The sequence below is a fragment of the Lissotriton vulgaris genome, unplaced genomic scaffold (genome assembly GCF_964263255.1).
Source record: "Lissotriton vulgaris unplaced genomic scaffold, aLisVul1.2 SCAFFOLD_3398, whole genome shotgun sequence".
NCBI classification, from domain to species: domain Eukaryota; kingdom Metazoa; phylum Chordata; class Amphibia; order Caudata; family Salamandridae; genus Lissotriton; species Lissotriton vulgaris.
In genome coordinates, this window is record NW_028240751.1 from 126,660 (window position 1) to 143,051 (window position 16,392).

Consider the following 16,392-nt stretch of genomic DNA (forward strand, 5'->3'; position numbering starts at 1 on the left):
GAATCTTAGGTCTAGAATTGGTCGTACGGTTCCTTGTACCTTTGGTATGAGGAAGTAGGTGGAGTAGACCCCCTTGTTCCGTTCTTTGTATGGTACTATCTCTATGGTTTTTTTCCTGCAGCAAATGTGACCGCTCCTTTGCTGAGTGTACTCTGCCTCTTGGCTTCCTGTTTGGAGGTGGTTTTTGTAGGTCTATACAGTACCCGTATTGTATGAGGTTTCGTATCCATTTGCCTGATGTTATTTTTCTCCACTCGTGGGGGAAGTGCTTTATTCTACATCCTACTGGTGTTGTATGTTGGAGGAACTGTTGTTGATCTTGATTTGTTCTTAGTCTTTGTTTTGAATTTTTCCGCACCCCTTGAGATATTGGCCGGGTGTGCGTTGGTCCTGCTGAGGAGTCTTGGATGAGGGTTGCTGACTCTCTCTCTGCCAGAAACACCTTCCTCGGCCGTGCCCTCGAAAGGATTGTCCTCGGGGCGGCTGGTACTGCCAGTTTTTCTGCTGCTGTCCCTGCTGTTGTCCCTGGTTACCTCCTTGATAACCTTGTTAGAAGGTTTTGTGTGGTGCCACAGGTTGGTGGTTCCCCCTACCTGTTGGCCTCCTTGATGATGTCCCTCTTCTAATACCTCTGAACTGAAGTGCTCCATGGACCTAGCTGTTTCATTGTCCTTTTTTAGTTGGTTCAGTTTGTCATCAACTGTTGCGCCAAACAGTTGTGCACCATTGAAGGGTGTGTTGATGATGTTGTTCTGAAATTTGTTCTTGAAGCCCAAGATCCTTAGCCAGGCATGCATCTGGTCTCTGATCCCAAGCATCATCTGCCTGCTTGATGTCTCTGCTGTGTCTAGGGCAGACTTCAGACATGTATTTGCAATGTTTTTCCTTTCTTCTACCAGGTGGCTTGCCCTTCTCTGGTATTGCTCTGATATATGTTTTAGGAGTTCGCCCACTTCTTCCCAGTGCTGGTATGCGTGTCTGTTGCTGACTGCACTGGAATTAGCGATGCACTTCTTTCCATCTTTCTACCCATTAGGTCCATCCTCCTGCTCTTTGTCTGGTGGTGGGCCAGTATTTGTGGGTATATTTGCCCTCTTCCTAGCAGTGGACGTGATGATCGAGTCGTCTGGTACTGATCCCCTAATGTACAAGGGGTCCTTTGAAGAAAGTTTATATTTTTTCTCTGCTTGTGGTGTTATCTCTTTACATATAGCAGGCTCCTTGAAGGCCTCCTTCCCCTGGTCCAGTACACTTGGGAGCATGGGCAAGTACTGGCTTCTAGTCTGTGATGACATCAATGTCTCCAAGAGGAAGCAAGATAGAGGTTTTTCTTCCTCTAGCTGCACTCCATATGTGTCTGCAGCTCCTTTCATATCGCAATTGTCGATCCCTATGTCGTCCGGTGGCGACGACCTCTACGGGTAGGATTCTACACCCTCTTCCGGTGAATCGGCGTTGAGATCTTGCCACTGCCAGTCCTGAGCTTCCGAGAATGTCAAGCCCTGGTAAGTTTGCTAATCTTCCTCCCCTTAAACGTCGCCGTAGTACAGCTCTTCCTCTTTCTGTTACTATCCAGGTTCTGGTGTGGTTGGTGGTAGAAATTACTCAACGCACCTTTTGGCTTCGGGCGTGGTTTTTGACTGAATGCTGTAAAATTTCATCTTTTCATCGAAGTTTTTTTTTGCGTTGCAAGATGCTTGCCATTTCGGCCTCAAGCCTTGTTTTATTTTTTTTCATCTCAGCAACGTGTTCGCCTTCAAAGGGTTTCGGCTTTTCTCTTCATGGATGTCGAGGTCGAAGTCGTCACAGCTTTCAGGCCTTTGTTTTTCTACGTCAAGGCTTCTTTTGTGGCTGCTTTTAGACGCCTTTCCCCGGTCTTGAGATTTCGCCATCTGGGAGTCCTTTGCAAAGGAACCAGACGGGTTGCTTGTCCTAGGATGCAGATGTCGGCGTCTAGTGCTTCGGCGGCAATGCTCCCTTTGAGGACTTGGTCTTGCTTCTGTGAGTATCAGTGGAGTGTTTGGGGTTTGACGACTCTTACCTTCACCGACGTTTTCTTTTCGACCTCGATGACTATGGCTTCCTCCGGTCCTTCGGCAAGGTAGTCTTCCTCTCCGCTGCAGAGTCCCAAATCCCGGAGCGATGGAGGTGTCCCCTGTCCCTGCATGTTGTAGTTTGCTCTCCTTTGCCTCTCCCTTACTCTGAGGGTCTTTGGGGTGAACGCTGCATAGGCGTTTCAGTCCTCGCTTCAATGGTCGAGCGGCAGGTAGAGATTGCAAACTGGGTGTTGGTCCTTTTGCGCGTACTTGTGGTGGCAGTTTGCGCAGAATATAAAGGGAGTTTTGTCCATCACTGTGCCCAGGGAGCCCCCTGTTTGCGCATTCTCCATAGAAACATCGAATTTTTCGATGTTCTCTCCTCTTTCATCGACTTCTGTCTTTACTTGTAATCCAGCGTTTTCTACGGTGATATTTTTGATGTGTTTGTAGATTCTTCTTTCCAAAGTTTTGGAGCTCCTTCACTGTTGATCCAGACCCAACGGCGGAAAAAAGAATCTGAAGACCAAAAGGTGGGAGCTTCCGGAGGTAGCGCGCCGACGTCACGAAGGACACCAAAAGGTGGTATGTCAACGCCCACCTGGGCCCAAAAAAAAAACAAACTACAATTTCGGACCGAACCACCAGATGGCGGAATAATGCACAGCATAGTGACTCCCAACAAATTCACACTGCAAAACCTTGGTTGATACCATTCGCAGTATTTCGGCTAATTTCTGGGTACCACCCAGGGGAAATCAACAAACCCTGGGTACCTTAAACAAACCCATGATGTTGGAAGAAAAGGACGCAAATCTGGTGTGGATACCTTATGTGGTTACAGGGGCCTAAGTGCGGACTACCCAAATAGCCAAAAACAGACTCACCCAGGTAGATTTGGGGGGGGGGGGCTAGCAGCGAAGGGGTTAAGGCCAGGCAGAAGCTTCAGGTGCCAATGGTGGAAGCCAGGCACTCCCAAGAGCAAATCAACTTCAGCTCTCATCCTTTGTCAATTTTATTTTAAAGGACTAGCTGGTGTTGGAGTAGTGTTGAAGGAGAGGCTTATGGCTTCATGCACAGGGCGCAAGACTTGTTGAACAAACGTTTTTTTCTAACTCATTGAATATCTCAAATGTTGTATAGTAACATGTGATATGGCCTTTTGAGGCACTGGGGAAGTTCACCTAACGAGTAACATGGAATAACCTAAAAAAGAAATAATGTGCTAAACAATTACAAATTGTGGGTGATAACACTACACTTTTCAAAAAACTACTGACAACAACCAATTACATAAGAAGCAAAATGGGTTTCTGTAGGAAGCTGTCTCGGTATATACTATACCAAAGTAAGGTATAGTGTCCAGAGGGTCTCCAGAGGCTTACAGAGGCAAAACTTGAGAACAGCTTTTGTGGTAGTATGGGTGAGCAGTAAGCCTTTATCAGAGGGTAATTTTAAGTATTTATTGTACACACGCAGGCAAGAAATGATACCACACACTCAAAGACTGAACTCAGACCAACTGTTTGCATCAAAAAATATTTCTTGGTTGTATTTTATTTTTAGAACCAAGCCAGACTTGGTGCAGGTAAGTAAAATAATACTTTTCTCGTATAATACAGTTGAATGTAACAAGTTACAGGTAGGTCAAATGTTCAGAAACAGTTGAAATTACTTTTCAGTTACTTTGTGACCACTTTTTAAATGTACTTTTCAGATTACTTTTTCTACTCAGTGTGACATGCCTAGATATCACCCTGGGACATTTCCTGGATAAAATGGGAGTACAACAGTTTTTATCAAAACAGTTTTAGGTTTCCATACAAAACACCCTCAATATTTGGATGGGGTTATCATTTTGAGGGTAAGTAAATGGTCTTGAGGGTTGAGTTTCTGGGTTTAGAACAAGGGTTCCCCCAGGGTAAAGGATGGAGACCAAGAGCAGCCTCAGCAGCACTAGGGTGGCCGGGTGCAGGGTGCTGAGGCCCAATGTTATCCAATGGGGGATAGCAGGCCTCCGGTTGGTGGCTGCTCACCATCAGGCCACAAAGTTGAGGAAGCAAAGCTCCTGAAGTTACGCCCAGGGCAAAGGGGGGGTTTCAAGTTAGCACACAAAGTGCACCCTCAAGGGTGGCCGGGTGCAGGGAGCAGTTTTGGTGTTGGGTGCCCTGTTTTCAATGGGGATTGTACGCTTTCAACTAACACTGCAGGCGCAGGGAAGAAAATCTTCTGGAGGCGACCACCAGTTGGAGAGGAAAGTTGGGATGTAAAGGGATGCCGGGACACCATCGGTTGGGCCACACAAGGCCACGTGATGTCAGCTGCAGGGGTGTCTGGAGACCTGTGGTAGGTCAGGCTTCACCAAATCCCAGGTCAGGGTCACCAGTGAGACCTCATCATGGTGTTGGGCCACTCAGGCTTGGGCCGTGGGTGGTGGATGCAGACTCGCAGATTTGGCCAGAGCCAGAGGCTGTTGATGAGCACATCCGGTGCTTACAGGAGACAAAGTATTTTCCGTGAAGGCAGGGCAGGTCCTCTGGGTTCTGGGGGGCTGCTGGCTGCAGGAGACGCCAGGATTGCACTGGAGCAGGTCGAGACAGGCCGGTAGGGGTGGGGCCAAGTCAGTTGTTGTCCTCCTCTTCCTTCAGCATGGCTTTTCAGGCCTTCTTGTCTGAGGAGGCAAGGTTCGGGGTTGCCCCTAAATACTAGATTTAGGGGTGTTTCAGGTAGGTACAGGTTGGGACCAATGGATTCCTTCTTTGTGGCGGGTACACCCCCATTATGCCACCCTCCAGTGGGAGGGGGGGCATAAGTCTCACTTTGGTTGGCTGGGTACCCCGATCATCAAGATGGCGGGGACTGAGTTGTGCTTCACCGGGTCTTCCCCCACCTGAGGGGTGGGGTTGGCAAATGTGGGCACACCTCTCCTCCTAGCTTGGTTTTCCCACCGATTCTCTCATCCAAAGTTGCAGTCAGAACTGGTGGGGGCCAGTTGATGGGAGCAGCAAATCGCTGGGTCAGCTCACAAAAGTGGCAAGCCTTTGGAGCTTCCCCTTCGTGGACCCTTCCCATCCTGGGGGAGGGTGTTTGGCACCTCTGCCCAGGATGTGCTTGGTTTCAAGACCCGAGAGGATCTCGACCCAGGGGCCCAGAAACAGGTCTGGGGGTGGCAGCTGGCGAGCAGCCACTCAGCGAGGACACTAGCAGTTTTTCAGGGGGCATCTCTAAGATGCCCTCTGTTTTTCATTAAATCCCACACTTGCATCAGTGTGGGTTTAATGTGCTGAGAATCTTGATACCAAACTCCCCAGATTTCAGAAAAGCCATTATGGTGCAGTGGAGTTCGTAATGACAAACTCCCAGACCATATACTCTTTATGGCTTTACTGCACTTACAATGTCTAAGAAAAAACAAAGACACTGTAGGGGTACAGAGTTTGTGTGCCTGCAACAGTGGCATAGTGCACCCAGCTAGAAGGGAGGCTGACCTATGCCATAGGCAGTGGGTTGTAGGCACGGCGCACAGGGATGTGTGCCAAATCGAATCTTCACTTTTCTCTGTACCAAAACGCTCAGCATGCAATGGCTGTGTGTGTGGGGTAAGGTACAGGACTTTTAAGGGTGGCACAATAAGTGCTGCAGTCCTTAGAGGCCTTCTCTGGTCACAGGCCCATGGTACCTAGGGTTCCTTTTACAAGGGACTTACATGTGGCCAGAGGTGCCAATGTGGAGGGTACACAATCCAGTTTTAGGGAAAGAACATAGGGCCTGAGTACCTGGTTGGCAGGGACCCAGGGCACACTCAAAGACCATCACCATCAGGAGAAAAGTAGGGGCAACCATGCAAAAAGGGGAACTTTCCCGCAGTTTCCTCTTTGACTGTTCAACAGATTTGCATAATTTGGTTAACTGCTCCTGATGGAAAGTTATAAAAATAAGCATAGGTGTAAGAAAGTGCCCTTTTTTAGGTCTCGCCTAGCGACGCAGCGCATGCGCTGCTCGCTTGCGAGATCTATTGTCGCCTATTTTGCTTCGGAAGCGGGGTGGAAGCTCCACCCATACTTCCGATTGGCGCGGGTCCAAAATGCATGCTTTTCATTGGAAGGGAGGCATGTTTTGTTCCCTCCCTGTCTCCTGCTCGCCGTGCCTGCCCGGACAGAAGATGTGCACATAAACTTTGTGTGGGCATGGCGCGCTTCCAGTTTCTGTGCCACTGTATTCTCATCAGTCCCGCGGGTGTCTCCATCACGGCGTTTCAGCACAGCGCACACATGGCGTGCTTTCACTTGGGCACGCTTCCACTTTCTTTTTATTGTATTCTACTAAGTCCAGCGGGCGCCTCTTCATCACAGCGTTTGAGCACAGCGTGTCCCTACATACTTATATGACCCCGCGCTGTGCATTTCCCCTCTCAGTTCTGAGCTATGTACCAATGTCCACACATTCGTATCGTGCGCACAAATTCTATATTTTCGTTCCTATTGTTGGTGACTGAGATTGAGAATTGTCATAACACATCTCGGAATTGTATACAGATTGTGACTGACGGTCTCATTTTTCTGCTCTCGTGCCCCTTTTCTTGACTGTTAATGAATTGCGCTTTTCAGATATTCGCGTTACTGTCAAAGTACATCTGAGCTGCTCCATTGCTTTAGTCCCAGTGAAAATTGAAATGTCTCCATTTATTTCACCCTGCCTACAATCCTGATTTTGCACGGTGTGCGGTGACCGGTGTCCCCGACTCTCCTCCCCCTGAGGCCCAATGAGTCTTCTGTGGGGTTTTCCATCTGGGTCACAATGGTTGGCCGACATACCATCGCTTCTGCCACAGCGACCACCACTGCTGTTCACTTATGTAGTTATGGCAAAGTCTTTCTGTTGCAAACAAACATTGTAAGCGACCCACAATGAGTGCAAATTATGGTTAACGAAATATCACGATATATTACATCAGCATTTTAACTTGGCTTGTAGCAGAAGAGTTTATTTTCAGCAAAGTCAGTAGTTGCACCTCTGGAGAGCACACGCAACATGCAGCCTTACATTGTAAACAAGCATTTGCAATGCAATAGATCTCATATTTACACGAGTTTAAGCTATTGACATTGTAAATGAAACTGCCTTTTATTTAGGTTTTTAAAACGAAAACAAAAATAAAAGGCATTATTTTCAATGTCAATAGCTCAAACTCGCATAAATGCGAGACCTATTTGTAAGAAAGTGGCTCTGTATATACTGCACCAAAGTAAGGTACAATGTGCACAGAGTCCACAGTTCCCAGGGGTTTGGCAGAGGCTAACGTTAGATATAACCTTACTGTTGGACTTGGACCTTTTGGTGGGTTATGGATATTTTAGAAATGCCACTTTTAGAAGTGGGCATTTCTGGGTGCTATGGGTCTGCCTGCCTGATGTGAATTGCATGTCTGGCTTTTGAGTGACAGGGGCTGGATGGTGTGGGTGGTTGCAGGAGGGGCGGGATGAGTCAGCGCTAGGCTGAATGGGCCATCTACATTTTAAGTAGTGGGAGGAGAAGTCCCTGGCCACTGAATAGGAGTGTGCCTGCCCTAGTGAATGCTGGCTCTGCCTCCCTGTGGTGTGCCGGATGAAAAGCCCCCACCTGACAAAGGAGAGGTGCTGAGCAAAACAAAGTGCTCCAAAGCTCCCTGACTAGTTCCTGACTTGAGGGAACCTGCTGCCGCTGCTGGGCTCCAGGAATAACCGCCACTAGGAACTGCCTCCCTGCTGGAGGGCCCTGTGAGCTAGCCTGCCTGGGCCCAGCCCTTTGCCCCCCCCCCCTCACCCCCCCATCCTAAAGGGCTTACTTGGGACTACAGCGCCTGTAAGAAAGTAAAGTGGCTCTATATATGCTGGACCCAAAGCCAGGTACAGGGTGTATAGAGCACCCAATCCCCAGGAGGTCTAACAGAGGTTAAAGTCAGATCTGACCTTACTCTCTAAAGTAGTAGCTTGGTCAAGCAGTAAGGCAGTACCACATGACACTGTAAAGCATTTGTTGTACACACTCAGTCAGGAAAAGGTTTCACACACTCAAGAACTGAACTAAAATAAAAATATACTTTTCTCAATTTGAGTGACTTTAGGTACTTACTTTGCAGAATGGCAATAGACTTGGTAAATACAATAGTTACTAAGGGGTTGCAATAGGCAACAATTCTAAACACAATTTAATATTGAGCTCAATGGGTTTTCTACATGAAGGCAGTTGATTGCTTTCAGGATTACTTTTCTAACCACAGGACTGGATCCTGGATTCATCCCGGGACCTAAGCTGTAAACAGTTAAGTAAAAGCGTTTGTTACAGTTGCAATTTTTGAAGGATATAAATGTATTTTTAAAGTTGACACTAGCAATGTTATCCTATGGAAGGAAATTAAAGTCACAGGTAAAGTAGGTTCTCGTTACTTTTGTAATCCAGTACTGGACTCCTAGGTTCAGCACTGGGACCTCTACCTAAGACAGGTAAGTAATCACGTTTTAGTTGGTAAGATTTTGAAAGAATATTTGTAATTTGCAAAAATCAACACTTGGAAGAAATTTCAGAGAAAATCAGTCAATGGTTTCGTATGGAAGAAAATACCGGTAACTGGTAAGTACGGTTTAGATTACTTTTGCGGTTCAATACTGAACTAGAAAGTACAGCTGTTGGAACCTAAATATGTCAGGTCACCTAAGGTAGCCTGGCCTAGGGTAAGGCAAAATCAATAGAGGCACTTGTGTAAAGGTTGCAAACCACCCAGCAGTAATCCAACGCAATATCACTCAAAAAAAATGACGCTACACCAATGTTTGGAAAAATACGAGCTTGTTTATAAAAATATTCTTTGCTCTTTTTTATCAATTATTTAGCTTTAGTTAATACAGTTCATTACATTACATTCCACAGTAGAATTATGAATTTCTTCACAGTTGTCAAGATACTTCACTTTTTGGCTTCCTTGCACAACAACACATCCCTTTGATCCCCAAGTAGCAATGACTGTGTTTAGTTAGACTTAACCTCTCTGATTGAGCTTAACACATTCAAAGGATTATTTTCTAGATTTGGCTCCTTCATAAATACAGGCTAGCATATACAGCTTCTCAACTCTAACTTCCCTCCTTCTGCCTGTAAACAGGGCTATTTGGCAACTTCAGATACTTCTGGCAGTAATTTTCAAGAGTTTAATTCAACCTTCAGCTGTTTCCCAAGGTTTCACAGAGAATGTGCAATCAACCTCCCTCAGACATCGACTGTTGTCTAGCCCCAACTCCTCACAGGCCTGGCTAAATAAGGACAGTTTAATCGCTGTTTACAAGTCCTCCCCTCTCCAAGCCTTGGGGGAGAATCTCCACTCACCAGTTCCCAAACGGAATGCCGATCTCCTCCGTTACTTTCCCTCCCTCTCCTCACCTACTGCATTAGCTGGCCGGCTTTAGCTGGTGGGAGGGCTCCGCTAACGAGAGGGTTCTCCCGCAGATGCCAGGGATCACGAAGTTAGTTTATCCGGAGATAGGGGGGGCTCCACCCCCGTACCCGGTCAGCCGCTCCTTCCGCCAAGCTCCCGCGAGGAGATTGCACCACCGTCTTCTCCGGCGCTTCCCCTCACCTCACCTCAGCGTAGGTCGAGGGAGAGTCCCCCGTAGACGCCGCCTCTCCTCAGGGCTTCAGGACACTCCTACTGGACCCGCCTCCACTGCACCGGCACCAGGGAGAGACGCTACTCTCTCTCACCTCCGCGCAGAAGCGGAACCAGGTCACTACGCTCGGCGGCTTCCCCGAGCATCTCTGCTGTAAACTAAGGATCCGCCGAGATGAAGGCACGGGGGGCACCCGGCAGGGGCGCGACAGCCTCCCTCAGTACCCGCTGGCTTTCTACTCGAATGAGGGTAAGGAGAGAGTCGGGATGCTCGGTGGCACTATCCCTGAAGTCGTCCCGAAGCAGGATTATCCCCCTGAAGTCCTCAAGCAGTTCAGACCCACTGGTGGAGATATACCAGAGGAGGGGGGGGGGGGGGGGGGGGGGGGGGGGGTTCGTTTGGAAGGGCTAGATGGTACTCCCCTTCTTAGCAACACTCAGAAGAGTCTGTCTAAAGTCTTTTCCAACTAGGCAGAGGACTGCGCTCCACAGCGCCGCAGTCTCCTTCTCACCCCCCGTACTTCCAGACTAGGGGTTGGTCAGGCGCCCAGGGTCTTCAGTAATCCCAAGCAGCGGGGACAAGTCAAGTAACCCAAGGGAGGAAGGGTGGTGAATCAATAAGGCAGCGTCCTTAGACTAGGAGGTCAACCCTTTGACTATCCTACCCCCACCTTCTGCTACAGCCTGTCCTCCAGCTGACTCTCTCTGGCAAGACAAAATGGCTGACCAGCATTCCGCCTTATATAGGCTGACCCTCAGAGGTCCAGAAGGGACCAGAAGGTTCTGGAATGCCCTACTCTACCCTATGGGACAGGTGCCAGGTATGTCAGTTATGACAGTTGGTAGCCACCATTTTGTGACTCCAAGTAAATTCCTGTCAGGAAAGGCCTCAAGGCCTGAGGTGAAAAACTATTAGGGCGAAAGAGCACCTATCCCCTAGACCAACACCTTGAAAAATCTAGTGGACACAAAAATAAATAAAGGCATGAGGGGCGAAAAGGGGACAAAATAAATAATAAACTAGAGGGACTACGCAAAAGATCAGACAGGTCTAACAACAGCACTGGCTTCTCTCCTGATCCCAGGTGAGTATTTCGGAAATCGTTATTTGGCTGATTTTAGAGGAATATTTTGAAGTTTCAAAAATCGACACTTAAAAGAAATTTCAGTGAAAACCAGTCAATGTTAGCCTATGGAAGGAAAGTGAGTTATCTGCTTTCAGGTGAGTACTCGACTGGTGAGGTTAAGGTTCTGGGAATAGACTCGGGGGTCTCCCACGGTCGGAAAGGTACAGTTGTTACACCCTCAGTTGTACAGGGGCAGCCAGGTGCAGATAGAGTAGGGCTAATGCAATCAAATGGAGGGTAGGGGGCCTTTGGTTGGTGGCTGCAAGGAGGCAGGCCACACGGCTGTGGGAGCCGAGCTCCTGGTCACTTACTCAGGGCAAGTGGGGAAGTGGAGTAGGGTAGTAGTTGCACTTCCAGCAGCACTCGGGCGGCTGAGTGCAGGGTGCTTTTGAGCCGTCGGGCGCTCAATGTTATCCAATGGGAAAGTTACAAGGTGAACAAAGGCTGCAGGCTCGGGACGGAGAATCTTCAGGTGCGACCACCACTTCGAGAGGTAAGTTGGGTTCTTGGGGAAGAGGTGAGTACCCCAAAGGAGGGCACAAGGGGGCTTGGGGCGCCAGGGTGTCTGGACATCTTACCCTCGGGTGGTCGCGGTTGGAGGGGTCCCTGGTTCTGAGGCTGCAGGCGTCGTCTGGGTCGTTGACGAGGGTCTTTGGGCACTGGACTTCAGGGCTCCCCAACTTCAAGATGGCCGGAGCCCGGGGTCGTGCTTCACCTTGCCTCTCCCACCTGAGGGGAGGGGTTGGCACAGGCTGGCACACCCCCCTTCCTGACGTAGGGTTCCCCGCCCGTCTTCATGCCAGAGTGGGGGTTAGAACTGGTGGGGGCCAGTTGCTGAGTACAGCAAGTGGTCTGGAGAAGCTCACAAAGGCGGGAGGACTTTGAAGCTCCCCCTGCCCATCCTGGGGGGAGGAGAACTAGCATCCCGCCCAGGATGTGCATTGTTGCAGGGCCAGGAGAGCGGGGCTTTTCAGGGGGCATCTCTAAGATGCCCTCCGGTGTATTTTACATTAAATCCAACACTGGCATCACTGCGGGTTTAATGTGCTGACAAGTTTGATATCAAACTTGTCAGTCTTCAGTGCAGCCATTATGGTGCTGTGGAGTTTGTAATGACGACCTCCCAGCACCACATACTCTTAATGGCATCACTGCACTTACAGTGCCCAGGAATGGCCTGGGTACTGTAGGGGCACAGGGCTCATGCACCACTGGCATTGGGCACCGAGCTAGAGGGATGACTGAGGTATGCCAGGGCAATGGGTCTTGTGGGCATGGCACACAGGGATGTGTGCCATGTCGACTCTTTGTTTAGTACTATACTTAGACACTCAGCCTGCAAAGGCAGTGTGTGGGTGTCAGGGTACAGGACCCCTAAGGGTGGCACAATAAGTGCTGCAGCCCTTAGGGGGTCTTCTCTGGTCACCATGCCCTGGGTACCATCTGCTAGGGGCTGACAGGTGGCCAGAGATGCCAATTGGGTTTTAATTTCAACACAGTTTTAGGGAAGGAACACAGGCCCTGGACACTTGGTTGGCAGGAGCTCAGGGCACACTCAGTCAAAGCACATGAGGGGTTCAGCAAAAACTGGAGGCATACCAATGCAAGAAAGATGGCACTTTCTCACAGCGCCTGTGAGCGCTTTCTTTTTCATTTGGAAGAGCGCTTTACTTAATGATGCAGAGCGCCCGAATTTTGCCCTGGAGCGCTATATTTCTGCCCAAGAGGACTGCTGGTGGCCTGCAGCACAAAGCTGCCTCGTGTAGGATTCCCCTACTTGGCGTGGGGAAAAGCAGGAGCCCATCCCGCTTTTATGCCGCCAATTTATGCTAAAAACCGAGCGGGAGCCCACCCCACATCAGTACCTGGAAAACGGGAGCCCACCCCGCAGTTTTGCCTGTTTTATCGCTGGTGCCCACTCCGCTTGGGTGCTGTTGTGGCGGGTGCCCACCCCACCATTATATTTATTTTAAACGAATGCGGGAGCCCACCCTGTGCTTCGGTAAAGAGGAGCCTCCGCCGCATTGCCGAGCTCGGCCAGGAGGAAGTCAGGTGGCCATGCCTGGTTGGGGGTGTAAGTGTTTTGAACTATGGTTTGAATGAGAGCAGGGACCCATACCAAGAGGGGTCACACCAGCCAAACAATTAGTGCATGAATGCAGTCTCTGGAGTCTAGTGGGCTTTCTACCCTTCTGCCCCTGGTGGGGGGCAAGGGGGGGGATCTATAGCCCCTTCTGCCTCCTGGGTGGGCGGGGATGCAGAGAAACTGTTGAGCCATTTTTCGGGACGCTCCCACCCTTGTTTTCCTCCTGGCGTCTAGTAGGTTTTCTGCCCTCGTGCCCCCCCCCCCTCACCCCATCCCCAGGGGTGTGGGGGCATCCCAGGTGGTGCAGAAGGCTTGCATGTGCCCTTTCTGTGTATGAACATGGCCATAATGGTTAGCCCAACCTCATGTTTTATTTTATCCCCTAGTTTCTAGTGGGCGTATTATCCCCTGCTGTGAGCACTGATGGTCATTACAGAATAGAAAACAAATACTCTGGCTGCTCGGAAAGCTCTTCCTAAGCAGCCGAGGTTGAAATAGAATAAAGGAATGGACTAGAGTTCCTTTATATGCCTCCCCAGTGTAGGCCAATAGCGGAAAGACACACTGGGAAGTAGTGCAGATGTTGGCCACTGCCTGACATCCGTACAAGAGATTAATAATACTACCTGAAATGTACCAGATGTTAACTGTCTGACACGTGAAAATAATTAGATGTGAAGCTATGAAAAATTCAGCCCTAGAAATTCTATTTTCCTAGGACTAAAACAAAAGGGAAACTTTTTGCATTGCATTAGAAGATGAACAATGGCATTACAGCAAAAGAATATTTTAACAATGTCATGGCAAACCTTTTCTGGCTTCTTTTCTTTTGAAGCAATTGCGTTGAGCGTGTCAAGGTCATCCACGTTGGTAATGCTAGATGTAAATATTGGCAGAGCAACAGATGATGTGGTTTTCAAGTGCAGAAGTTTCACATTCTTCCATTTCTGTCAAAGAAATAAATGGAACAATGAGATTGAGTAAGGAAGGTTACATCTTAACATTTTTTAAAGAGAAAGTATACAAATAGACAAACGTCATAAAAGATGTAGAAAAACTAACCTTTGGTAACTTTTCTCCAATTACAGTGGCAGCAGATTTAATGTTTTCGACAAGCTCCTCTACTTTCATTCCAGTGTGGCCAACTCGTGCTGCACTGAAAAAGAAACAAAAAAGTGTGGGACTTCTAATTGGCAACTATGATTGCCTACATATGTACAGGTTATAATTTTATTATGTAAATATATTTAGCTCTACCAGTTTGGAACACACAGCAAATGATCAGTCCCCAGGGTCCATTTCTATTTAGTCACTTCTTCATGCTGAGCAGTATAGCAACTTAGCAGACAAATACTAAACCAGAAAGTAATGCTCTCAACCAACAAGCTTTACTTTGATTGGGTCGCAAAACCCATTCCCTTCTGACCTTTAGAGGAGTCAGCTAAGCCTAATTTGTAATGCTTAATCAGCCATTGTAAGAAACAGGTTTTTTTTTGTTGCAGACCCCCTCTAGCGCAACTGCTCCCAATAAGGAAAACCCAATGCCTAAAGACACCTATGCACCGGTCGCCCCTGGGCCATGGAGAAGAGAGCCATGGGTGACCCTACGTCCGAGAGCATTGTGAGTCCCGAGCCACTCCTGTTGGTTCAAACCAATTGGTCTCCCAGTCCAAGCCTACAACCTCTTTAGCGAAGACCAATCCCCATAGAGTATCACTGAGCACCCAACCGGGTTTTGAAACCTCTGCTCCCAGCCGCCTTCTGCTTTGTTGATGCTGCCTTGAACCTTGCCTACCACTCACTTTAACTCCTGGAGATTGGTCCAGTGAGTCAGTGTACTACATCTGAATGCCGCATGGACTTCTAGACTGGAAAGAATTCTAGTTTAAAACGTACCTACCTGAACCATAAACCATAAACTGAATCGGGTCTTTGCTTATAGCAGGATTGTCATGGAGCTCAATACCATTTTATTGACCTCATAAGGATAAATGGTGGAGTGGGCCTAGCCCGTATTTTAACTTGTGTTTGCTCACTCCGGCAGACCTGAAAGGCACGCCTTACCCCTCTGAGGTGCCCTACCAGTTAATTAGTCCCTTCATTACCAAACTCAATCATAACAATTTTATCGGCCTCTGAAAGAAGGAAAGACTAGGAAATGGGACATTAACATCAGAACCAGATGTACAATGTTGCATGTGTAATGTGTCCGTACATGTGCATTTTACATTTTTTAGTGCGAGAGATACCAACCAGGAATCGACGCTGCTCCGCACGGTCCAGATGAAGTGAAAACAGAGCCAGCGGTGAGAAGGGAAGTCTTTTGCATGGATACACAGCCTGTGAAATTGAAGTTTAGGCCCCACGTCCCCCGGGATTGGATCCCACCCATCACATACCGATGCAGCTGCGGTACTGGACAACGCCCTTGTCCCCGCCCTCGCCCCCACCGAGATCTGTCCGACTAGACCTTACTGCGAGGCTAGAGAACATTAGACAGAAAAGTCTTAGAACACACCGCAAAAATAGAAAGACCCAGAACAAGCCCTCTCCCAAAGGAAAAACAAAACTTGCGGCTGCGAAAGTGAAAGTCGTAGCACACCTCCCCCACTTGCAAATGTTTCACGGCGTGTGGGGAAATACGAGCATATTAGGAGGCGGGTGAGGATCAAACGAAGGAAGCTATGTTTACTGTTTTTGCAAGTGGGGGAGGTGTGCTGTGTTTGCGGAGGAAGAGATGAGAAAGGCAGATGGCGGATGCACACGTGCACGCAAGCTTCAGGCCAGGAAAAGCTTCTGGGTAGCACTCTGAAAAGCCCCTTACTAAATGTCAACCAGCAGCGCATGCGCTGCTCTAGGCTCGACCTAAAAAGGACCACAATTTTGCCTCAACCAATCAGCATCAATCACCTGCTAGAACACTCCTGAGGCTAGTTCAGAGCCTCAGATTTTTGAGCACAAGTGCTATATACAACTTGAGACCTAGGTGAGCTTAACCCTGGGGAGGAGGGTGGGCCACATGTGAATCTATGAAAGCTTCCAATACCGGAGAACAATAGTTACAGGAGAGTAACTTATTTCTTACTCCATTATTTAAACTTTCATAGATTCACATGCTTGAATCAGAATAGCAAGCAGTTTGGTAGCACATTTACCATAGTTTTTAAGCTTAACAGGAATCTCAACAGTGTAACCTGCAACCAATCACTAAACAGTATAAAAGACATAACCATAACAGTAAAGGAAAAAACTTCCATAAGCGTTAAAGACAATAACCTAATTACTATATGGAAATGTGATACAGTTGAAAATAGTTAGGAGGGTAGACAGTGGTGGCTCACCTCAATGGAACAGATGCCAAAGTACTGCCTGACCCACTGCTGTCTCATTGAGAACTGTTGAATTCAGTAGTGCCAGGTGAAAATGTGTCTATTCTTCCACGTTGCTGCCCCGAAAATTTCCAGAAGTGATACTCCAGCAAATAAATCTGTAGATGTTGCCACT

General features: G+C 48.3%; 1 protein-coding gene across 1 annotated transcript in view; it reads right to left on the reverse strand.

The window, feature by feature from the left end:
- RSL1D1 (ribosomal L1 domain containing 1) overlaps positions 1–16,392 on the reverse strand; it is a gene marked incomplete at its 5' end in the record, with an annotated part of 147,286 nt that overhangs the window by 31,822 nt on the left and 99,072 nt on the right. The window contains 2 exons of the mRNA XM_086947952.1: positions 13,698–13,835; positions 13,951–14,044. Of these exons, the coding sequence (XP_086804078.1) occupies positions 13,698–13,835; positions 13,951–14,044 (232 nt within the window). The remainder of the gene's footprint in view (positions 1–13,697; positions 13,836–13,950; positions 14,045–16,392) is intronic.